This window comes from Quercus robur, chromosome 10 (assembly GCF_932294415.1).
Source record: "Quercus robur chromosome 10, dhQueRobu3.1, whole genome shotgun sequence".
Taxonomy (NCBI): Eukaryota; Viridiplantae; Streptophyta; class Magnoliopsida; order Fagales; family Fagaceae; genus Quercus; species Quercus robur.
The window spans coordinates 36,807,796-36,832,264 of NC_065543.1; the positions used below are offsets into that span (position 1 = coordinate 36,807,796).

A 24,469-nucleotide genomic window follows, 5' to 3' on the forward strand; every position below is an offset into this window, starting at 1 on the left:
ATAGCAATATTTCAAAAAATTATTGTACTACTATAATTAAAAAGTAATTCTTAAAAATTTAAACTGAGAGAACCTTTTCTTTTCAGAAAAACAAAAATTAGGCCTTTAATATATTAAATAAATAAAAAAAAAAAAAAAAAAAAAACCTTAAAGTTCAGAGTTTGTGCAATGCCAATGCCCAATAATTTTTTTATTAAAAAATAAATCTCAAAAAAAATAAAAAATAAAACAAAACAAAAACAACCAAGTACACTGTCCTACGTGGCAAACAAGTACCACGAGAACTTAGGCTTATTTAATAGTATATTTTTTTAGAGAAATGATTGGTTGTTTGGTTTGTGTTTTCAAATAACTATTTTTAGTTTTTAAACAACATTTTACATATTTTTACATACTTTTTCTCCCACATGTATTTTTACAAATATTTTCAAACAACAATTTTCAGTTTTTAAACATATATACCAAACTACTTGGATATATCTACAACATTTTTACAACAAATCCTAAGTAGCAGGTTGTTACTGATTGTTATTGTTGGGTTAAAAAAGTAATCTCAGTGCTAAATTCAAATTTGAACCAATAATAACTAATCACCCAATTTGTTGTAAATATATTGTAAATGTAGCACCTCTCAATTTTTTTAAACCCACCCTACTTCCCAAAGTCCATCTAGCCCCCATTAGGCGTTCTTCCCTAGTTACCCACCGTAGTCTTTCTTTCAGGTCTTTATTTTCAATTTCTCACCCCAAAAAAAAAAAAAAGACTCTCACTCTCCGTTTCTCTTTCTCCTCCCTCAGTATCTCTTCTTCAAATCAAATCGGAGATATTAGACTCCCATCCAACCAAATTTAAAGACACAACTTGTGATGATGAGTTGTCTGCAACGAAAGAATGGAGTCCAATGAAAGAGATTGAGGGCTTGGACTTCAAGCAGCGAAGAAAAAAAGTCAGTTATCACCCATTTTATAAAGATAAGTTAAAAGGAAATATCTGACCACCCATTTTATAAAGATAAGTTAAAAGAAATATCTGACCGGTAATCCCATGTCGAGTTCCAAAATTCAAGGGCCCGTTTGATAATGTTGTTCTAATAACGTTGTTTAAGTGTTATGAAAATACGTGTGGATAAAAAAGTATTCTGCATATATGAGTTGTACACACCATTCGAATTGCGTCTTTACAATATTAACAACTATGCCTATGCCCATCAGAACAGTGAAAAACCTCAGCAATTAACATATGCCAACCCCATCAGCAAAATTCACATTCCTATGCCCCCAAAAAAATAAAAAATAAAAACCCAGCAATTTTATCGTATGCCAACTTCATTACCCCTAAAACACAATTACTCATGCTACATAAAAACATGATTATCCATATCAGTTCCTACTCCTCATAGTTGGGATTATTGGTCCGGCTATAACAGAAACAATTAAATCAGTATTTCACAATATTCTAGAATATAGAAACAATTATGATATTCCCATCTATTGATCTATCATATGATGCCTCATTCACCACAGAGGCTGCAAAAAGGTTATATTTAATTCATATCTAATAACCAGATCCAAAATAAAATGAGATTTACAAAGAAAATGTCATCAAGACAACATAATCTCAAAGTCTGCTACAAAAACTAACACCCTAAATATTCTCTTGTTCACAAGCATACAGTAACACTGCCCAAAGTATTTCCAGTTTTCCACCAACTTAAACCACTTGCAGGAGACAATGTGTACACACAATAAACAAAATTATCCAGATTGTGGCTCAACCTTCAGAATTAAGGTACCTGAGGAAAAAACTTAACCAACCAAAATTTGAACAAATTTAGTATATTCTATAGTCGTACCAAATTGGCATCAGTTTGAAGGCACAAGCACAAGCAGTGCATAACTTATTAAAATTGTTTAAGTAATGTGGAAAACTCAAAATAATACACAACCCAGTAATAAAATTCTAATGCTCATCAAAACACATAAAACAATCAAGAATGTCATTATCTTGACAGTGAGATGGACTCCATCCAAAACAATATCTACATTTTTAACAACTAATGCTCAAGGATTTTTTTTTTTTTTTTTTCCAAAATCATATCTGACCGTAACTTACCATCAGGCACCATGGGCAGCTCTTTGTGCCTTCCTACGCTCATACTCAGCATCATCTGTGGGCAATTCAAACCGGCAAACAGGGCACGTATTCCTAATCCCCAACCATGGCACAATGCAGTCACCATGGTACCGATGGGCACATGGTAGCTGCTTAGCTTGCTCCCCAACACCAATATCATCCTTACAAACTGCACAAAGCGCATTTTTACCCTCCACATCTTCCTGGGTCATAACCACTGAGGCCAAATTCTTAACAACAGATTTGGAGGCCGGAGGCTTACCCGTTGTATCATAATCATTAAATTGCCCAAACAACATTTCATACTCAGCATCTGCATTATAAATGTAATCCTCATGATCACCAAAGTAAGGTTCAGCATCGCTATCCAATCCAAGATTCATCTCCAAATTATTAGCAGTCAACAACACTTCCCACTCCAAACTCTCCAACCCCACAACTCTGACCGCACCCGCTTCCTCCACTGGGGGGCCAAAAACGGGCACCAATCTCTCATCCTCTTCAGCATCATCGTCGATAAACATGCTCAGGACCTCTCTCTCGTCAACACGACCATCAACTTCCTCCACTTCCTCCCACTCGAAATCTTCATTAACTTCCCTGTGATCCTCCAATTGAAGTGAATCCCAACAAAGATTTCTGAGGCTCATGCTCGTATCATTGTCATCATTGTCATTACCAACCTCAATCTGAACCTCATGTATACCATCCAATTCTCCAAAACAACAATCATCACCATTCATCGAATGCAAATCGATCCCCAACACGAGGTCGTTCTCATCCTCGTCCGAATCAGACCCAAACCCAACAACACGAACGCAACTCTCAAATTCCACAGCACTTACCGTAGACCGTGCCTCACCAGATTGAGACCTCGAAACCCTCCTTCCCACAAAAAAATCCTCATCATCCTCCTCATCCTCATCATCATCAAGATCAACAACACGACAAGTCTCGTTATGGGCCCGATCAAAAAAATTCCTTTCAACCTCAAACCTAGACCCAAACCCAAACCCTAAATCAAGGTCCAACATCTCAATACCCACATCACGATTATTGATATTATGGCTATTATTACCTTCAAAAACACGAAAGGTTGAATCTTGAAGAGCTTCGCAGACGAGATCTGGGTCGCCCATCATCACCTGAGACTGCTCGACGCGTTGGTGGAACAGATCCATCACGAAATTCACTTGGTTCTCGCGGTGGCCGAAGAGGTAGGTGCCGTTGGAAATCGAATCGATGTCCGAAACGTCGTCTTCTTCTTCTTCTTCTTCTTCTTCGTCTTCGTCTACAAGTCGAATCCGGACCGTTGATTCAAGGTGATGAATATCGGAGGGTGGTGGAAGTACGAGGTCGGAGGAGTGGAGGTTGTTGTGGTGGTGGTGGTGGTGGGAAGAGTAAGAAATGGTGGCTAGGGTTAAGGTTTGGTGAGGATCGTCGATGGAAGCGTCTAGGTCGAGGAGGTTAAGGTACGAGGTGGCCTCTGCCATTTGATGATGTTTTGTGAGTTTCTTTGCTTTTCTTTTTTTCTTTTCTTTTTTTTCTTTTTTTTTCCCTGTTCAAAAAGAATGGGTGTGTGTGTGTGTTTTTTTTTTTTTTTTTTTTGGATTTAATGGTGATGAGGTAGGAAATTACGAACGTGTCCTGTGTTGTTTCGTGGAATGGACTTTTCTTACTTGTTGGGGCCGAGGTTCTGACATCAGGGTTTCCCAGCAATTTCGTTGGAGACTGTAGGACATTTATGTCCGTAAAGGGAGGGACAACTGAGAATTCCTTGCCACTTTTTTGGTTTTTTTTTTTTCTTTGTTTTTTTTTTCCCTTTTTTATTTGAATAATTTGTTTTTTTCCCCTTTAGTTATGAACAAATGTATTATTTTTTATTGGGTTTGAGATTTTAGTTACCATGTTGGGTGAGAGATTGACACATTGGTTGGTATATTCACTATATTGATTTAAATTTTCTTTTTTGGAAAAGATATTGATTTAAAATTTTAAACACTATTAACGAATTATTAATATTTGAGTTTGACCGATAATATAAATACATATATATATATATATATATATATATAGAGAGAGAGAGAGAGAGAGAGAGAGAGAGAGAGAGAGAGAGAGAGAGAGAGAGAGAGAGAGAGAGAGGCTTGTGACTAGTAGCCAGTTTCACTGGATACGCTAGAATACGAACATATGTTCACATCTCAACATGTCCAATAAAATTGACCACTAGACACTAGCCTCTGATCTCTCTCTCTCTCTCTCTCTCTCTCTCTCTCTCTCTCTCTCTCTCTCTCTCTCTCTCTCTCTCTCTCTCTATATATATATATATATATGATAATGGCAATCTCCAAACCAAAATGGTTTTCATTATTGGCCATGAGTTTTATAAATCAATGATATAATTGATTTAATTGGGTGTCATCTATTAAGAGAATCAAGTTTTAAATCCTACTTTCTTATTATGCTATCAAATTATTAAAAAATAAAAAGTGGTGTTTTACAATGCAACTATTTTGAATTTAAATATTCTTGAAAAATATAACATTATTTGTACTTCGTTGGACAATGCAACTATTTTGAATTTAATTTATAAACATGATGTATTGTACTTAAGTTTTGTCTTTTTTAAACACAACAAAATATTTATTAAAATATTTATTTATTATGTTGTTCATGTATGACCAATCACATTTGTTGTCATGTCAATTTGTTTTAATAAAATTGATAGTACCTTCAACATTTTTCTTCAATAAGGATTTTATAACTCAATAGCACAACATGATACCCTTTATTAGAATAATCAAATTAGAATCCTCATTCCTTACTATCCATTAAACTATCAACACAGGTTTTAGAAACCAAAATCGTAACTTGGCACACGCTTGTTTTCTTCTTCTGTTTTATGGGTTTTATAAATGATGGATCTTCATTCATATTGAGGTTGGAAGGTTGCTATCGGAGCTAGCTCCAAACCTAGGCCACTTAGGTCTCCACTTGTCCCAAAATAATTTTAAAGGTTTTAAAGCCCCCATTAAACAAACAAAAGGCCCAAAAATTGTACCCAACAAAAAATCCCAAAATTATAGAATGATAATTAAAATCCCCCAAAATATGTTTCCATCTTCAAGAAAGCCCCCAAAATTTTAAGCTAATAGAAATCCAACAAATTAAAATCCTAAATTGTTTATTAAAAAATTGTTATGAGTTTATTATGAATGTGTTGAATTATCATTGTAGGGGCTAGGGCCCAAAATAATGTATTGGGCCTTGGACCTTGTCCGAGGACACTAACAAGTCTGAGGAGGAGAATACGACTTAGATGATCCACATTACAAGTCTCACACAGCAAATGCAAACTAGGTGTGTATTCTAGCAATTGAGATGCGCCCCCTGAACACGTGAGAGGAAAGAAAATTAAAAATATCTAAGGAAAAGCTGCCACCACCACATTAAATGCACTGCAGCTACTTTTCTGGCCGCATTAGTGTAGAGAAGACCGCTGAACAGTGCTGCCTTGGCTGCCACAACTCACAGAGGGCTGAAAGGGGTGTCTGATAGGATGGGTACTCAAGTGGGGATCTAGATGATCAACAAGTGTAAGGTCCAGATGATCAGAAAAAAGCTATATAATGTGGAAGAGCTCCCATGAAGAATGGTGGAGGGGGGGGGGGGGGGGGAAGAAAAAGAGTAAGAGAGAAAATATTGTAGCATGCTAAACAATTTTAATATTATGATCTGTATACGTCAAATTTTGGTCTCCTCAAACCGAATGTCCTTTGGCAATAATGACTTTTATTTGTGTTTGATTGATTTTTAACTTCATGCCAGTCGTTGCCCAACTCATGTAGACCTAGTTCTTTAACCTATACTCTACAAAATTCATTGTATTAGGTTTATTAGACCTGGGTTCCATACGTTTAGACTTGGGATCCAAATCTTGCCCTTACAATTGGCGTCGTTTGTGGGAAAGAACTTAGGTGTTAATGAGTGCGTCAGTTAAACATGGTAAGATCAAGTCCACACCAAGAAAATCCACGCCAAATAGATCCCCAACGGACAGAACCCATAGGGTCTCAGCGGCAAAGTAATCTTCTTGACCCTGAGCAAAATCTAGGCAATGAAAGGAATCGAGAGGGGAGTGTGCATACCACCCAGATGAGCCAAAGCCATTCCCAAGTGGGCAGTCGTGTATCCTAGAGACAAAATAACCGTCAAGCCATGTTGCAAGAGATAGACGACTTGAAAAGGAGACTGCGCTATGCACAGCGAAGGCAGTCCCCTTCTAGCTCCGACATATCCTCTAATGATGAAAAGGACGTCAGTTACAGGCGGAGATCAAGAACTCCCCCAAGCAAAAATTTCTCTTATGAAGACGAGCACCGTTATGGACGGAGACACAAGAGCCCATCTAGTAATGGCCTGGGTAATGATGCTATGAATAAAGTTCTGGATCAGATCTCTAAGTTACCCTTTACGCACAAGATAGAAGGGGCTAGACTACCTTGGTATTTCCATCAACCTACGTTCACCATTTATAATGGCCGAACAGACCCTATGGAGCATGTGAGCCAGTTTAATCAAAGAATGGCCATCCATTCTGAAAAGGAGGCTTTGATGTGCAAGGTTTTCTCATCCAGCCTAAGACCTGTGGCGATGAGGTAGTTCAATAGCTTGAAAACAGACTCCATAGATTCCTACAAGCAGCTCACCCAAGCCTTTGGCTCTCGTTTCATTACAAACAGCAGGGCTCCTCTACCTCTGAGTTCATTGTTGTCATTATCCATGCGCGAAGGAGAAACTTTAAAAGCATACTCGGACAAATATTGGGAAATGTACAATGAGATGGACGGCAACTATGAGGACATCGCCATCAGCACGTTTAAAAGTGGTCTCCCCACTGAGCATTGTTTGAGGAAATCCTTGACTAGTAAGCCTGTTATCAGCATTCGTCAACTTATGGACAGGATTGACAAATACAAAAGAGTGGAAGAGAACCAACTGCAAGGGAAAGGAAAGGCGAAGATCATCCCTTAAAAGAGGAATGATTTCAGGTCTGAACGATACAATAATAACCATCCGAGAAGGGATTTCGCAGGGCAATCAGAATCAGCCAACACGCAGACAGTTAATGTCGTATTTAGAAAGCCGGTACACCAGGTTTTAGAGAAAGCCAAGAATGAGTCATTCTTCAAGTGGCCAAATAAGATGGCTGGAGACTCCACAAAGCGCAACCAAAGTCTATATTGTCAATACCACCAAGACCACGGATATACTACCGAAGACTGCAGGAACCTATGGAACCACTTGGATTAGTTGGTTCGAGAAGGGAAATTGAGGCACCTTTTACATCCTTCCAGGGGTCATTCAGGTCAAACAAACCAAGAGCCCGAAGAGACATATCTTTAAGACCCCCATGGGCACGATAAATGTCATCCTTGCCGCTTCGGGAAGAACCAGCTCTTTTCCCTCCAGAGTAATGTTTGTGGCTCGGCTCTCCACTAAGGACAACAATCGGGAGTCCAAAAAGTCCAAGAAGGGAGCCTCACCTGTGCTGGGATTCTTGGACGAGGATAAGATTGGAACCATCCAACCCCACGATGATGCTCTAATGGTTACACTCAGGATTGGGGGGTTTAATGTGAAGAGAGTACTGGTAGACCAAGGCAGTGTTGTGGAAGTAATGTACCCTGACCTGTACAGGGGGCTAAACCTAAAGCCTAAAGACCTAACGGCATATGATTCCCCTTTAGTGAGTTTCGAAGGAAAAACCGTTACACCAATGGGCCAGATCAAACTAGCCAAACAGACCGGTTCAAACGTGGTGAAGGTGGATTTCGTTGTGGTCGACACCTATTCGCCTTACATAGCTATAATGGCTAGACCTTGGCTCCACGCCCTGGGAGCCATTTCTTCTACACTTCACTAGAAGGTGAAATACCCGTTGGAAGGCCGAGTCAAGGAGATTGTGGGAAATCAGGCCATGGCCAGACAGTGCATGGTGGCTGCCATCTCGCGCCAATCCAATGCAGAGTCCTTGGCCTCTATTAGAAATGACTTATAGCAATCAGCCACCTCGGCAATACCCGTTGATGAGCCAGTCGAGGAGGTGAAATGCGAAAATCTAGAAAGGGTGATTGTTGACGCTAATCCAGAGAAATTCTTTCAAGTTGGCTCAGAACTACCCCTCCGAGAGAAAGAAGAACTGATTGGGTTTCTTAGAAAAAATGTGGAGGTGTTTGTATGGGACGCATCCGCCATTCCCAAAAAGCAACCACCCCGACGCCCGTCAAAAAAGCATGCCAACGCTGTTAAGGATGAAGTAACAAAGTTCAAAAAGGTAAGGGCTATCAAAGAAGTCTTCTACCCCGAGTGGTTGACTAATACAGTAGTGGTAAAAAAAAAGAGTGGGAAGTGGCGAGTTTGCACAGATTTCACAGACTTGAATAGGGCGTGCCCAAAAGACCCGTTCCCAATGCCTCGGATAGATCAGTTGGTGGATGTAACTGTAGGCCATCCTCGAATGAGCTTCTTGGATACCTTTCAGGGTTATCATCAAATACCACTAGCCCCAGGTGATCAAGGAAAAACAGCATTCATGACTCCTATTGGAAACTACCATTATAAAGTGATGCCTTTCAGTTTGAAGAATGCAGGGTCTACCTACCAAAAGATGATGACTAGAATGTTTGAGCCGTGACTAGGCAAGAGTATTGAAGTCTACATAGACGACATGGTAGTAAAGAGTAAAGTAGTGTCCGAGCATGTAGGAGATCTCGGAGTCATTTTTGGCATCTTAAGAAAACACAAACTACGTCTCAATGCCTCTAAGTGCTCATTTGGTGTCAGGTCTGACAAATTTTTGGGCTATATGGTAACTCACAGGGGAATTGAGGTGAGCCCAAATCAGATCAAAGCGGTTCACAATTTACAAGCTCCTCGGCTTGGATTTAATTGAAGAAAAAAGAGAAAATGCAATGATTCAATTGGTCTATTACCATCAGAAACTCAAACAGGGGTATGATGCCAACGTAAAACTACAGCCGCTAGTGCCAGGAGACCTGGTGTTGAGGAAAATTTTTGGTAATGCTAAGAACCTATCCTGGGGAAAGCTGGAGCCCAACTAGGAAGGTCCATATCGCATCACTTCAGTAGCAAGAATCGGTGCATATTTTTTGGAAGACTTAGATGAGAAAGCTGTACCCCGCCCATGGAATGTAAATAACCTAAGAAGGTATTATTATTAATAAAAGCGGTTTTGCCTACACTATGTTTTATTATAATTGCGCGTCATACGGTTCACTACCATCCAAGTGTTAAACAGAACCTAAGTCCTGCATGGCTCCTCAAAAGGGGAAATTAATAACTTATGGCATCTATCCAAGTGTTAAACAAAATCTAAGTCCTACATGGCTCATCGGACCACAGGCTTAGGGAAAATTTATAACTTATGACATCTATTCAGGCTTTAAACAACTCAAACAGGTTTTGAAGAGGGTGCGTTTCATAATTTTAAATTGCATATATGTTGATTTTAAAATAGGATTTGAAGCCTAAACAGGCCCAAAGCAAATTTAAACCTATACTTACGTGCAGTATACGGACTGTCTGCATGTCAACCTTCACTACCTAAGATTCATTGCACAGTTTTACTCCTAACACTTAGTCATATTGGCAAAATATTATTGTAAACTCTAACCGAAGGCACGGTTACATTTACTTAGAACAATGCAATAAAATCCAAACAACATCAGGCAAAAGAACAAAGGATGAAAGAAGGAGCATTCACATTAGGAGATAAAGATAATACAATACTACTAGACGAGACGTCTTTGAAAACAAAAATAAAATACAATTCTACTTCAAAATGATACTAAAAAAAAAAAGAGGAAAACCCTAGGGGCTAAACATCAGCAGGAGGGTCTTCTTTTTTGCTTTGGCTGAGAAGGAGGAACATCCTTGGTTTGGGGGTCAACCACATGACCCTCAACCTCTGCAACCTTCTCCTTTAAGGGATCCTTTGATTTGGAAGAGGGTTTTTTGCCTTTGCCCTTGCCTCTGCCCTTCTCTCCCTCGGCTTCCTCGCCTTAATCGGTAACTTGGCTAGGTCCCTTTGTAGTTTTGGCTATTGGGATGGCATCTGGGATTGCCGCAGGTTGCTCAGAAGTTTCAAAGGCATCAGTTGGGACCTCCCGGATCTCTGGGGGGTAGAAGACGTTTTCAGGCAGCCTCCAAGCAGAATCTGCAGGGACACCCGCAACGCTGAGAGCCTTATCCCATGTAATGCTGCAGTAGTCCTTGCATACTTCTGACAGTTCCTCGACAAGCCTTACTTGCGTCTCCTCCACACCAAGTTGTAGGCTGCCCTCTTCTCGGCCTCAGCTGCTTCCTTGGCCAATTTGGTTTCCTCCTTAGCCTTCTGCAACGCGGCTTTGAGATCTAGGACAACTTGTTTCTCAGTGGCAGGATTGATCTTAGTCACGTGCAACTTCTGACGCTGGTCCTCAGCTTGTTTCTCTGCATTTTTCAGGCCAGCCTCAGTGCTCAGACGGCCTGATTGTGCCTCGTTCAACTTCTCAGTCAGCTCATACTGCTCCTGCTTAATAGTCCCTAGTGTTTTCTCTATCTCGGCGCGAGAGAGGGCTTCAACGTTGGCCAACTTGCGAGCATCGCGATACCACTCCTCGGCCACAAAAACCTACCAAGTAATCTGCCTAAAGATCACAAAACGACATGAGTTAGAACAAAATATGATTCAGTATTTATGCTTGTAAAGGGATAAGTTACCTTACTATTGCAAAGTCCCTCTTTAGGGACAGGAAGAGTTCGTTCTGCAAGAAACGCCTGTAAGCGTCCATGTCCCTAGGAAGGAGCATGGGCTACTCCAGGGCTTCAGCGATGTACCCTGCTCGGCCCCTTTGGTATTCCCGGACTAAGGCGTTCCAAGGAATTGGTGCCCCATCCACCTCGAGCCGAGGGCTCCAGGTACGTTGTGCCACGCGCATTTCAGCCCTTTCCAGCTTGTCACAGCTCTCCACCGACGGGGCCCTCTTGTCCCGAGGTTCTCGGGTCACCTTTTGGTGTTTTGCGCCATGACGAGGGCCCACCTCGCCTTCCTCAAGCGACTCGACCGGCCTCTTCTTTTTCAAGTCAGGGTTAACCTTCAGGCCGAGGTCGGCGGGGACCTATGGAGGGGCAGGAGGAAGGTTGGAGGGTGCTTGAGACTTGGTGGGAACCTTCGAGGTTGACCCTTTGTCCCGAGCAGCCATAAGCTCCCTTAAGCTCTTATTGCCCTTATTCGAAGCCATGTTATCTACCTCTTCATCAGAGGAATCGTCCGGGCAGGCGATCACAAAAGGAGAAGCGCAAATGCCGGAGTTTCTGTCTGGCTCACCCTCGACATCTAAGAGGTTAATTAGAGGAGCCTTTGGATTATCTTCTTCAAAATAAAACTCGTCTATCTCCTCCTCTAATGAAAGGCGAGATGATTCAATCTCCTCTTCAACAGATGCTGCGGCTCCGAGATGGTCTTGTGGAGGTGGCTATGCAGCTGGTGGAAGGTTCTGTAGAATGGGCAAGGTAACCAGCGATAGGTCCTTTCGAGCCAAAAATCCTGGCTTAGAAATGTCGATCTGAGATAACCTTAAACTACCAGCTCTTATTGATTGGCCAACATCCAGAAAAACGCGGGACAGGGGCTCGTAACCCAAGATCATATGAGCGGCACGCAATTGTCCATCCTCGCTTACAAAAATCTCCGACCTCAAGAGGTAGTTAAGAGCCTGAACGGTGGTATGGCTGAGCCGCGGAGCAACGTGGGCTCTATCTGCAAAACAGCCGAGAAGGGAATTATGGTCAGATCGCTAAAAGGATATTTTCTACCAAAAAATTAAGTGCCAAGTAAAAGGAATAAAGCTAAAAGGTTAAATCTCCTTCCAAAGGGACTGATCCTAAAGGTACAACATCTGGACCTCCTGCCCGAGTTGGACAATGAAGACCATCACTCCATTCCCCCGAGGCAATCAAGTAGTCATCCTTCATACCCTTATTGGACTTAGGAAGACATGATATTAGCCTAACGTCCTCGGACTGAGATTTAAGGTAGTACCCCGCGCTGGCAAGCTTGTGGCACTCATACATGTGAACCACATCGTGCCACGTGAGCCCTAAGCCCATCTTCTCGTTCACGGCATCTACACAGCCCAAAACCCTAAATAAGTTGGGGGCGCACTAATAAGGAGTCAACCTATGGTTAATCAAATAGTCTCGGGTAATCCTACACATGGGGAGCGTCATTCCTCCCTCTATGAAAGTGATCATGGGAATGACGACATAACCCATATCTCTATCAGTCAGTACTCGGTCCGGAGGGCAATATTCTAAAACCACCCCCTGTGGAATATGGTACCTAGCTCTAAAAGCCTCCATAGCGGCTGGTGTATCTCCTAAACGCTTGAATTTACCCATCTAGATGAACTGAAAGGCCGAGGAGGAAGACTGAGAGGAAAAAAAGGGTAATATAAAGGAATGAGAACTTACGAGTACTCAAATAATAATCCCTGAAACTTTCAGAGATCTTTTCAAAGAAAAGCTTCTTATAGGAAATGACTACGAAAACTCAAGAGTTTGGTGCGTTTTATGAAGACTGGGCGCTGGAGTTCTCTGAAGTTCTTGAATATTCGTAAAAAAAAAAAAAAGGCAAAGGGGGTTCCTTCAAAGCTTTATATAGCAAGAGAAGATGAAAGAGATTACTCCCGCTCAAAATACTAGGAGAAACGCCAGCCGTTGGATCTGCACTTCGCCGTTGGATGTGGAGGACATAAAGCCACCTGGAGTAATTAATAGCGCCTCGTAAACTACGACGCGACAGAAGCAATCACTCCCACACGTGTGAACCAAAAATCAGTTGGTCTTATCTCTTAAAAAATCAAAACCCCGCTTTCCTCCTTGGATGGAATGGAAAAATCGGAGTTTTGAGGGACTATTGTAGGGGCTAGGGCCCAAAATAATGTATTGGGCCTTGGACCTTGTCTGAGGACACTAACAAGTCCGAGGAGGAGAATACGACTTAGATGATCCACATTACAAATCTCATCAGTGGGGGACAAATGCAGACCAGGTGTGCATTCTAGCAATTGAGATGCGCCTCCTAGCAATTGAGATGCGCCTCCTGAACACGTGAGAGGGAAGAAAATTAAAAATATCTAAGGAAAAACTATCACCACCACATTAAATGCACTGCAACTACTTTTCTAGCCGCATTAATGTGGAGAAGACCCCTAAACAGTGCTGTCTTGACTGCCACAACTCATAGAGGGCTGAAAGGGGTGTCTGATAGGATGGGTACTCAAGTGGGAATCCAGATGATCAACAAGTGTAAGGTCCAGATGATCAGAAAAGAGCTATATAATGTGGAAGAGCTCCCATGAAGAGGGGGGGGGAAGAAAAAGAGTGTGAGAGTGCTTTTTTTTCGGGATATTCAGGCCCAAGGATCCCGGACCTGAATGAAAAGAAAGGATTTGGTGGACTGGGCCTTGACTCACCGCAGCTAAATGGCTGTTTAAGAATCAAGTGAATGCAGAGAAATGCTCCTGACAAAAAGATGACAAACAGGGATATCGAGGAGTGCCAGAAATTAACAACGTAAGCTCAGAAAAAAAAAGAAAAGCAGGATTAGCAAGACAATAAAAGAGAAGTACTGTGGGGATCCTGGGAACAATATTTAATTAAAGCATTATCTATTCGATCACAGCAAGCTTACTAGGACGTGATACAAGGTCCAATCAAGCTCAAAAATTGCAGCCTTGAATGACTATTTCAGCCTTCAAAACTTGCGAAGTTTGATTCTCGTTGGATCCGAGTATGTGCCATAGTTGCTTTTACAGGATATCGGGAAGCAGTATTTGTTTTCCCTTGGTATTTTCTTTCTGCCTAAACTTTCTGATAATTTTCTAGAGAATCTCTTCTTTCTATTGTGTTTCTTTCCCTTTTTTCTCGCTGCTCTTCTTCACAACCCATCCTCTCCTTTTATAGTGGAGTTTTCTGGGCGTCTTGGGGAACCGTTGGTTCCCCTGTTTTGGTCTTTTGTAAACAGAGTATGTTCTGTCCTCATCATCTCGGTAAGTCCCCTTTTCCGTTTTCTCTCATTCTTTCCTTCTCTTGATTCTGATTCCTTCGAAAGCTTCTGGTTGGCCATCCTCTTTGGGATGTGCTGAGGTATGCCCTTCTCGGCATCCTCACTTCTGGTGTCTTTTACTTCTCCGTTTCTTTCCTATTTGGGCGGAATCCTGTTCTGCTCTTTTGAAATTGTTTTGTTAACATTCTTCTTCCTTGTTTTGGTTCCCCGACGCCTTTTCTGTCTGTGCCATGAAGGGTCGCTTGCGTCCTTTTGTTTTTTTCTTGTTTTTCTTTCTATCGATCTGTCCTGGTCTTCTTTTTTCTTCGCGCTCATTGATGGTGCCCGAGGATCCTTGCGTCTTATACTTTGCTGTGATGTTCTCTCTTTTTCTTTTTTGGTTGCTTTTCCTTTTCTGGGCTTCGGGATCCTCAGGGCCTTTTGTATAATCCCTTTGGACTTGGTCTTTTTTCTTCTGGGCTTAACTCACTCTTTCTTGGGCTTAGCTTATCCTTTCTTGGGCTTATTTTATTGTGATTTTTTTAGGCCTCAACAAAGAGTAAGAGAGAAAATACTGTAGCATGCTAAACAATCTTAATATTGTGATCTGTATACGTCAAATTTTGGTCTCCTCGGACCGAATGTCCTTTGGCAATAATGACTTTTATTTGTGTTTGATTGATTTTTAACTCCATGCTAGCCATTGTCCAACTCATCTAGACCTAGTTCTTTGACCCATACTCTACAAAATTCATTGTATTGGGCTTATTAGACCAGGGTTCCATACGTTTGGGCTTGGGCTCCAAATCTTGCCCTTACAATCATTTAAAACTAATTTCCCTAACAATATGTAAAAGATATTACCATAAAAATATGTACAAAAATATTAATAAAAAGCAATAAGAACCGTTTTTAAACAAACAAAAAAAAAATATATATATATATATATATAGGGTAAATTGTAGATTACACTCCTAAAGTTTGAGAATGACTGGATTTTACACCCTGAAGTTTTAGAATTTAGATTTTACCCTCTGAAGTTTGGTGATGTTTGGATTTTACACCCTAACATTTCAAATTTTGGATTTTACCCTCTATATTTTAGAAGTGTTTCAATTTTAATCCCTAAAGTTTCAAAATTTGGGAGTATAAAATTCAAACAACCCTAAACTTTAGGAGGTAAAATCTAAGTTCTAAAATGTCAGAGTGTAAAATCCAAACACCCCAAACTTCAAGGGATAAAATCCAAATTCTGAAATTTCAATGTGTAAAATCCAATTTTTTTTTTTTTTTTTTTTGGGTTAAAGTGTAAAATTCAATTACATCCAAACTTTAGGGATGTGATTTGCAATTTACCCAAAAATATATGCAAAAGTTGAATAACTAATATTTAACATATTAAGAAAATCACAAACATTTATTGCGTAAGGCCCCAAAGTTGAAAACTAGTGAAGTTACTTGAGCTGAAATCTTGATCAATTATGTTCAAAATTGTTAAACAAGACAGTTTGATAATCATACTAGGGTCTTGTAATTTTTGAGCTTTAGCTTGCGTGGGCTCATTGCCATTCTAGAACTTTGTGGGTACAAAAGTTAGTTGGAGCTTAGCTTTAAAACAAATTCTATTTGGGATTTGTTAACGATTAACGTCAGTACATGAAACTCAAGTGTTTTATTTATTTATTTTTATTTTAATGTAATTTCCTAAGTTGGAACACACTCAAATTTATATAAGGAAGCTTAACCAACTATAATAAAGGTGCCAAATCTCACCAAACGAAGCCAACTCACACAAAACCACGACAAGAATGTTCGCCTAATATAATAATGTAATAATCCTATAATCCTTTGTTAGAGTAACAGTTCAATATTTAATAATCGAAATTTGAAAATTAATATATTTTAATAATAATATTTACTTAAATTAATATGATTTTGAAGTTATTTAAGAATCTAGTCTCTTTTTTTCCCCCCCAAAAATATGATTTCACTAAAGATGCCACGATTTTCACTTGAAATTGTTCTTTGAACCCGCCATTTTAGCACTTAAAATCGATTTTTAAAAAATCTAGTTTTCTAAATAACTTTTAAAAATAGTACTAATTCAATAAATTATTAGAGAATGATATTATTTTGAAAATTTTGCGAAAAGAACGAGGATGCTTCAAACTACGGCAAAGACAAAAAAAATTATGCTTGTTTTGTCATTCTCAATTCCACAAGCCACAAGTGTCAAGTGTCAACTACCCTCTCTCAAGATTTCAAAAAAAAAAAAAAAAAAAAAAACTACCCTCTCTCACTGACTTCCACTATAGGTCCCACTGCCCTCTGAGGTGGCTTCCACGAAACCACAAAATAAAATATAGGGCCACGCTTTCAATAATAGTATAATACTAATAAAAAGGTTGAACTAAAAGACAAGTCTATTGGCAAAAAATAAAAAACTATAAGACAAGTCTGATAGGAGGATCACTTTGGAAAATGTTCGAAAGGCAATCATTTCTAGTTTAGTGAAAGAAAGATTACACTTCTCTTCCTAATCATTGATCCAAAATCTTTTTTTTTTTTTTTTTACTTCATTAGTTTCAGTAAACACTTCTATTTCATTTAATCTTCATCGGGGATAATGTTCTTCAGTCCCAAACATGCACATCATCCAATCAATCCTAAAAGTTGTTTTTAAAAAAATCTCTTTGATCTTCCAACAACTAATCAATAAGATGACACAGTTTCCTAAAATGGGAAAAATGTATACATTTTATAAGAATAATCATTTCGATCGAGGGTGTTGATAATTGAGATAGATTACTAGATTGCAAATACTTAGGGAGTGAGACCTCAAATGAAAGGCGCCACAACATAATGCTCCTCTAGGCTCTAGTATAGTTTGCTCTTCATTTTTCACTCCTTTGTCCATCAAGGAGGTTAAGGTAATTGTCGCCAGAAACTTAGGCCAAGGGGCTATGGCTATTCTTGCCAGCTTCTTCACAACCATCTGATCACTTAATTTGTATCAAGTTTCTCAGTTTTTATAAACTATCAGTTGCTACAGAGAACAGTTCAAAACTGAATGACACTAACATTACAACTGATATACAATGTGGTTGCTTGCTGTGATACAAACATACAATGCAACCATGCATTGTGAGAGCAGAGATTTAGAGACAAGAATGAAGCCCCTATGCTTCTCAAGTACATAATTACAGAAGAACACATTCCATAGTACCTCATTTTATTGTGCCTCAGAAATGTAGATCAAATTTTCCTCAATGCATGGTGACCCAGAGATAGAATGAACGACAGAATGCTGGTCTAGGCCATCTCAGCTGGGGTTAAGGCAGATTACATGATTTGATCTTTATCTTTTACCTGTCCCTGCTGTCTTCCTGATATTAATTGGAAGGATCAAACAGAAAGGACATCACTTGACAGATGACTTTAGAAATGGATTTGACGGACGATGAGATTGTACTTGATTCTCCCCTACTTTCTTTACCTCCTGCTTGTTTGATGACTTTATAAACGGATTAGATGGGTGATCTGTTTGTATCTGAGACATTTCTCCTATCTTCCTTGCTTCCACTGCATTTTTTACCTCATCCACCTTCTTTTCCTTGTCAATGTCATCTAGTAATGTAGTTTGTTTCTGTTCTGTTTTCTTTATTCCACCTTTAGCACCCTCTTGTGATTTGGCCTTCTTAGTAAACAGAGGAGCAGTCAATTTTGGTGAAGATGATGAAATTACAGTTTCTGATGTTTTACTTGTTTCAGAAGAAACTAAGGTCTTGCTGACTGCAACATTAGCCATGACAGGTGCATCACCGCTTGAGCTTGGGAGAGTGGTTTGCTTCGTCCCTTTAGCTTCATTAAGCAATCTTTCCTGTTAAAAACATAGAGGCATAAGACAAAGTGAAGATGAAAACAGATTGTGTCCAATTTGATTGATTAGTGAAAAGTTGTACACCCCTCTTTGGACCACGAAGGCTTACCTCCAACACACTATTGAACCGTTCAGCCAAGTTAGGAAGCTTCAGTGCAGTAACAAGCTTGATTGCACCCTTCACAGATTTTTCCAATGATAAAAGCTTCACAAGTTCAATAGCCCTCACAAGCTTATCACCTGATACCACCACAAGTACGATTAGGATCATTCAATTTCTTTATTTTTCTAGAATATAAATTAGACAAATGGGAAAACAGGGTAGGAGATAATAATAATATGACTCACCATTGCAGCAGGAAGCAATAAGCCGCAAGATGCACCTATCTTGAGCTGCTTCAGTATTGAAAGCCTCATCATCAAGTGAAGTTGTGTCCAACCCAGCACCAGCCATTTCTTCCATTCTCTTTTGAATCTGAGAGAAACATAATTCTAAAAGCCTCAGCCTCTGAACAGCATTAGTGGAAGATTTTTCATAACCTTTTGTATAGAGAAAAATTTGAAGCAACCCAATCGTCCAGAATATAAATCAAACAGTAATGTTCTCAATTACGACACATTAATCAAATTAACAACTAAAACTGACAAGCTGATAGTTCATACAAATTTATGAAAGTAGGCTGTTAAGTACGAAGGAGGAAAAAGGACCAACCTGTAAGAGATGCATGTTGTTTAGTATAAACTCATTCTCAAGAGCTTCAGCTCCAAGGTCCGAGGATGCCACAGGAAATGAAAGATTTAGCAAGGTGAGAACTGGTTTGGGCATCACCTAAAAAGAGGGAGAAAGTCAAGCAATAATTGAAAAAATATAAAGCAGAAAGAGAAGTCATGAGCTATCCTACCTGTGGGAATAAGTCTGGTTTTTTACAAACAATACAAAACAGCTTGCTTGTGTTCAACCCAACCACCCAATAGTTTTCATCTGACTTCTCTTTACTAGCGCTGCATAGCAGATCTTTATTAAAGAACGTTCCGGGCAAGGAGGTTATAACTTATAAGAGAAAAAAATTTATTTAGAGAACAATTCTATATTCTTAGAATAAACTTGAACCTGAAGAGTGGGAGCCAACTGCCGCCATATTGGCTGCTATACACTCTCAGCACACCCTACAAATTTACAAACTCAGATTTAACATCAAGAAGCAACCTGCAGGACGGAGAAGTTATATCACTTCAGAAAAGAGCTGAGACTACCTTAGAATCATAGGAGCTTAATTGGCCTTCTTCACTAAACCCAAACCACGCTAGATGTGAACCAGGGGTTAATGGAAGACGTCCTTTGAGAGACTGGGTTCCAGTAGATATGTTGAATACTGTAAACTCTGACATCTGCAAGTTACAAAAGGGTTTACATTTCATAAGAGCAAGTAGCAAATATTATGATATAAATTCAAACAATCAACCCTCAAGAGTCTTCAGCTAGCAGATGGTTATTTTATCCAGAAGACTTTGAAAACCAATATCACCATGGACTCCAGGATTATTGGTTATGGATTTTGTAAATGTAATTGTTCTAATTTATACAAAGATAAGTCCAGGGTCGAGCCTTGGACCCATCATCACCCTGAAAAAAAGTACGGAAAGTTGAAACAAGACCTGATCATTTGAGGGAAGACAGTCACAAGCATGAGTGACAATTGCAAGTTCATCCTTGAAGCCTGATGCGGTAACCACTGGCCCATTAAGGGAGAGAATATGTCTCTGCAACAAATTGCATTCGGTGAAACAGATGGCACAGAAAAAATATTATCAAAATTTTAGAAAAATGCTGGCCTGTTAAGGGAGAGAATATGTCTCCGCAGCAAATTGCATTCAATGAAACAGATGGCACAGACAAAATATTGTCAAAATTTTAGAAATTTTTTAAATAAAAGACTTATATATTAGTATTCATATGAAATCATTTTTTTTTTTATAATTAGTATTCATGTTAAATCATACATTCAGGAAGCACGGAGCCCATTAAGGAATTGTTTCAATATGTTCAGTATCCTCATTCAGAATCACAGCTAAATATGAGAGAACACAGATTTTCCCTTTTGTTTTTCAGCAGCATGAACCAAACAATACATATCATTCTCACCATAATTGTAAAAGCCCTATTCCCTACAAGCAATCATTCTTTGTCTTTTTTTTTAATACAATGCAACTGTCCAGCCATCATTTAAAGTCCTACAATTGCAAAAAAAAAAAAAAAATGTATCCATGAAATTTTCATCCATGATTTGAAATTAATTAACAGTAAGAAAGCCACAATTATCTGAAGAACTAGTATTCATTTTATAATTTTGTCAATGGAAGATAAGTTTAGATGAATTCCAACGAATTCAAGTTTCTCTAACTGTGTTGCTCTTTTGAGTTAGAAGGTTACTACAACCAATTATAAGGTTTTCTTCCCTCTTCCTACAAAAAGTATCTTATTCAATAGGCATATGCAACGTGTATCCCACATGCATGTGAGTGTTGTTGCATATACCTGTTACACAAGGTACCACCTCATACCTACTTGGAGCTGCTTAATCATGTTGTCCTCCCTGCCTTAGACAGGAAAATTACACCATTCTATCATTGGTGCTATTGTTGCACCCTTTCTTTCCAGCAAATTATTACACCATTTTATCATTGTTGCTATTGCTGCACTCTTTGTTTCCAGCAAATTAATGACCCTCCTAATTTTATTTTTTTATATCAGAAATTATAAATAATAAAAACTAATTCAGAAGTTAATAGATTAACCATCACAGTTGCACCACTCTCAGATATGCAAATAACATATTTTGTCAAAAGATAATTCTTAAAATGAACACACTGCAAAGTGAAAGCATAAATTCATGATTCCATGATTACAAACCAAACAATTTTAACCACACCCCCAACCCAAAAACAAAAGATGAACAAAGAAGGTTAACACACCTGCAAACCACTCTCAGAAAAGATACGAAGAAAATTAAAACTCGTAATTGCAGCCACCCAGGCAGTACCAAGTGCCACAGCCTTCACTTCTTCCCCTTCTAATCGCATAGACCACTGGGTTTGCATTAAACATCCAAAGTCAGCACACAGAAACTTCATATTCATTGTGCACAGACAATTAAACATTGGCAGGGGCAAGAATGTGCATGTCTAAATTACCACATAAAGTATGAACACTAATAAAGGTAAATGATTGTACCTCACTATTGTTTGCCCAAGTACTGAATGGGCGATACATAAGAGTACTCATGCTCTTCTCACCCTTGCAAGGGTTAGCAAAAACGCTTCCATTTTCATTTAACGCAGCCATTGTAAAGCCAAAATGATCAGTCATTGACGGAACTCGGGGACCACTACCAGTGTCATGAAAGTCTATCTGTATCCATGAACTATTAGTACATAACACAGGCTCCCCTGACCGAGGCATGATTCTTAATAAAAGTTTGACTGCAAAAAAGAACAAAAAAGAAAGGAAAAGAGAAAGACTAGAACTGATAATAAATTAACAAAAGGAATGGATTACCTCTATATGGGAGTATCCATCATGCTCAATTGTGGTTATACTTCCAACCATGTTGTAGCACAAAAAACTCCTTTTTCCAGGCAGCACAGGAGTAGCACCTGGCTGAAATGACTCCTGCATTTTCGGCCTAGCAGATGTTATGCTTCTTAACCCCTCATTCCTGTTATTCAAGCTTTCCTTCTCAATACGATTCGCTTTCTTACGGGATTCAACCTTTGGACGCAAGCTCCATTCATCATTACCATTCTCCTCCAAATTCTCCTCATATGCAGATGGTTTGCGTAGCCTTTTTCTGCTAGGAGGCTCAGATTCACCATGGCTACCTTCACCAAGATCACTTAGACTACCAGAGGTACTAAGATCTTCTTCCTCTTCATCAAAAAAAAGGAGCCCATTACTATTCTTTGAATTTAATTTTGGAATATCCTCAGTAGGAGATTTCATTGACGAAGGAACAACTGATTCCCATATGCCATACTTTCCCATAACATCAATAATAGCCAGTGCATTGCTAATTGGCTTCCATGCCATGCAACATATTTTATCATCAAATTTCTGCCTGTCAATATCCTGCTTCCGATCAACATCCCAGATAAGAACTTGCCTATCTAAACCAGAGGTAGCCAAGTATTTACCGTTGGGTGACCAAGACAAGAAACAAATAGGTTGTATGTGATCACCTCTCAATGTAAACAGTTTCTCAGCTGTATCTCTATCGTACATCACTACATCATTTCTCAAACCCGGGACAGCTAAGGTCTCCCCATCAGGACTCCAGCTAATCACATTCATGACGGAAAGGTCTAAACCAATGTCAGGAGCTACGCCTTTAAGAGTGTGCAATGCTACTCCAGACTGAAGCTCCCAAAATATGACAGTCCCAGTTGAATCAACAGATGCCAAGTATTCACTCTTGGGGTCAAAAGCTAAGCCAGTTACAGGCCCTTTATGTCCTTTGAGAACCCTTGCAATTGAACCATCAATTGTGTTTATCAGCTTAATCCCCTCATCATCACCCGCGGCTGCCAACATGCTCCCTGATCTATTAAATGCAAGGGCACGTATTGGCAATGTGAATCTAGTAATATTAGTCTCAAACTCTCCACCTGAAAAGTACCCAAAAAAGAAAAGTTTAGCAAAATTAATCAAACTATATCAACCGAACTAAATTAAACTTTATGATTATTAGATGCAACTAAGTGATTTTGCACAGCGAGTTTAGGCATGTTCCCAGTAAGCATTACCAGGTAGTCGACTAAGATGCGCAATTAAGAGATAAAATGAAGAAACTCAAACAAGAGTTCCAACTATACCTAATTTCTAGCAAACCAAAACCAAATCCAGCACTTTTCACACTCCAGACATTCAGAGTAAAGCATCAAAAACTACTTTTCAAAACACAAAATCATTTCACACATTCCATCAAGAGAACCTTACACTTCAATTTTTTTTTAAAAAAAATCCTAAATATCTCAACATTTCACACAGATCTATACGAGCAGACCAGCATTCCAACAAAAATTAAAACATTTCACACATCAAGTTGATTCTTTAGAGAATCCCAATAGAGCACAAAATAATTACCATGTGAATCTAACAACTGAATCGATAAATGACACCCAGAAAGAAAACCCATCAAGCTAAAAACACAAATCAAACCCAATTTTCCTTTTTTTTTCTTTTTTTTCTTTTTTTTTAAATCCCAGCATCAAAATTCCACAAACTTCATACTCAACACAAGAAATGGAGAAACAGAGATTAGAATACCGGGAAACTTGTAGAGCTTGACGGAGTGATCGATGGATCCGGAAGCGAGGCAAGTGGAGTTGGGGCTAATGGCGACGGCGGTGACGCCGTCGCGGTGGTGGCGGAGGATCCTGGGAGCGCTTGAAGGAAGAAGAGGGTCGTGGATGGAGATAGAAGGGTCAGAAGAGGAGGCAGTGACGAGGTGATGTGCTTGCTGGTCCCACACCACGGAGCAGAAGGAGCCGCCGCCACGGCCATTGCTGGAGGAAGCAGCTTTGTGGGCCTCCCTGAGCTTCACTGACCGGATTTTCATGGCGGCTTTGGAAATGGGTTTGGCTTCGCTTGGCTTGGTTGGTGGGTGGGAATTTGTGGATTTGATTTTTGGAGTTGGGGTTTTGTGGGGGTGTGTTCGGGGATTTGGCGGGAAATGGGTGGGTTTTTGGTTTTGGATTTCCCGGGAGGGATTTTGAGCGAAAGGAAGAGAAGGAAATTACCAAAGAGGGTACAGAGTTAGGAGGTATTTTACTTTGGGAACCATTGGTGGTTCTACTCCTTTGAATCAGGCCCATTTGGAATAGACAGTTTTCCTCCAAAGTCCAAACTCACTTTCATTAGATCATTCACGTGTGATCATCCAAAAAAAATAAAAAAAAAATCATTCACGTGTTAAATCATACAAAACATCCAAATTGATTTAGAGGAAATTGACATGTGGCAATTGATAAAATTATCCAAGGTTGCTTTTGGATACATGACTTTGGATTTGAATTTTAAAGTAATAGATTTGAAATACTTTAATTATAAATCTATAAATTATTTAAGTGTGTCATAATGTCATATGAATTTCTAAAATTTTATGAGTTTATAAGTTATTTCAAATTCAATTTTTGGGAGATTTACCAAATCCAAATCCTTGATTTTTTTTTTTTAAATTATCCAAACAAGGTATTTGGATTTTAATTAGCCAAATCCAATTCTTGTAGATTTTAATCACCCAAATCTAAATTCTTGTGCTCAAATTATGCCATCCAAACACACTACA

The 24,469-nt window shown here is 39.3% G+C and overlaps 3 protein-coding genes across 3 annotated transcripts; 1 reads left to right on the forward strand and 2 right to left on the reverse strand.

Annotated features, from left to right (window-relative positions):
• Positions 1–1,463: 1,463 nt before the first annotated feature.
• On the reverse strand, positions 1,464–3,700 carry LOC126701690 (uncharacterized). Its single transcript, XM_050399993.1, has 2 exons — positions 2,113–3,700; positions 1,464–1,804 (listed from the first exon to the last, which is right to left on the reverse strand). Exon 1 carries the CDS (start codon positions 3,624–3,626, stop codon positions 2,115–2,117), a length of 1,512 nt encoding a protein of 503 aa, XP_050255950.1. The 5' UTR covers positions 3,627–3,700; the 3' UTR covers positions 1,464–1,804; positions 2,113–2,114.
• Positions 3,701–7,609: 3,909 nt separating this feature from the next.
• LOC126704105 (uncharacterized) lies at positions 7,610–8,059 on the forward strand. The gene has a single exon (XM_050403137.1). It carries the CDS (start codon positions 7,610–7,612, stop codon positions 8,057–8,059), a length of 450 nt encoding a protein of 149 aa, XP_050259094.1.
• Positions 8,060–17,226: 9,167 nt separating this feature from the next.
• On the reverse strand, positions 17,227–23,936 carry LOC126702180 (protein ENHANCER OF LHP1 1). Its single transcript, XM_050400839.1, has 12 exons — positions 23,449–23,936; positions 21,682–22,787; positions 21,358–21,534; positions 21,099–21,212; positions 19,782–19,886; positions 19,380–19,514; positions 19,237–19,292; positions 19,028–19,127; positions 18,838–18,954; positions 18,474–18,600; positions 18,235–18,365; positions 17,227–18,125 (listed from the first exon to the last, which is right to left on the reverse strand). Exons 1-12 carry the CDS (start codon positions 23,738–23,740, stop codon positions 17,667–17,669), a joined length of 2,919 nt encoding a protein of 972 aa, XP_050256796.1. The 5' UTR covers positions 23,741–23,936; the 3' UTR covers positions 17,227–17,666.
• Between the last annotated feature and the right edge of the window lie 533 nt (positions 23,937–24,469).

Bases quoted from the DNA above. Each gene is read 5' to 3' on its own strand.
- LOC126701690 (XM_050399993.1), bottom strand. From the start codon at position 3,626: ATGGCAGAGGCCACCTCGTACCTTAACCTCCTCGACCTAGACGCTTCC.
- LOC126704105 (XM_050403137.1), top strand. From the start codon at position 7,610: ATGTTTGTGGCTCGGCTCTCCACTAAGGACAACAATCGGGAGTCCAAA.
- LOC126702180 (XM_050400839.1), bottom strand. From the start codon at position 23,740: ATGAAAATCCGGTCAGTGAAGCTCAGGGAGGCCCACAAAGCTGCTTCC. The intron at 21,213-21,357 runs GTACAATCATTT...ATGCAAACCCAG, and splicing joins CTTGGGCAAACAATAGTGAG to TGGTCTATGCGATTAGAAGG. The intron at 18,126-18,234 runs GTAAGCCTTCGT...TGTTTTTAACAG, and splicing joins GGTTCAATAGTGTGTTGGAG to GAAAGATTGCTTAATGAAGC.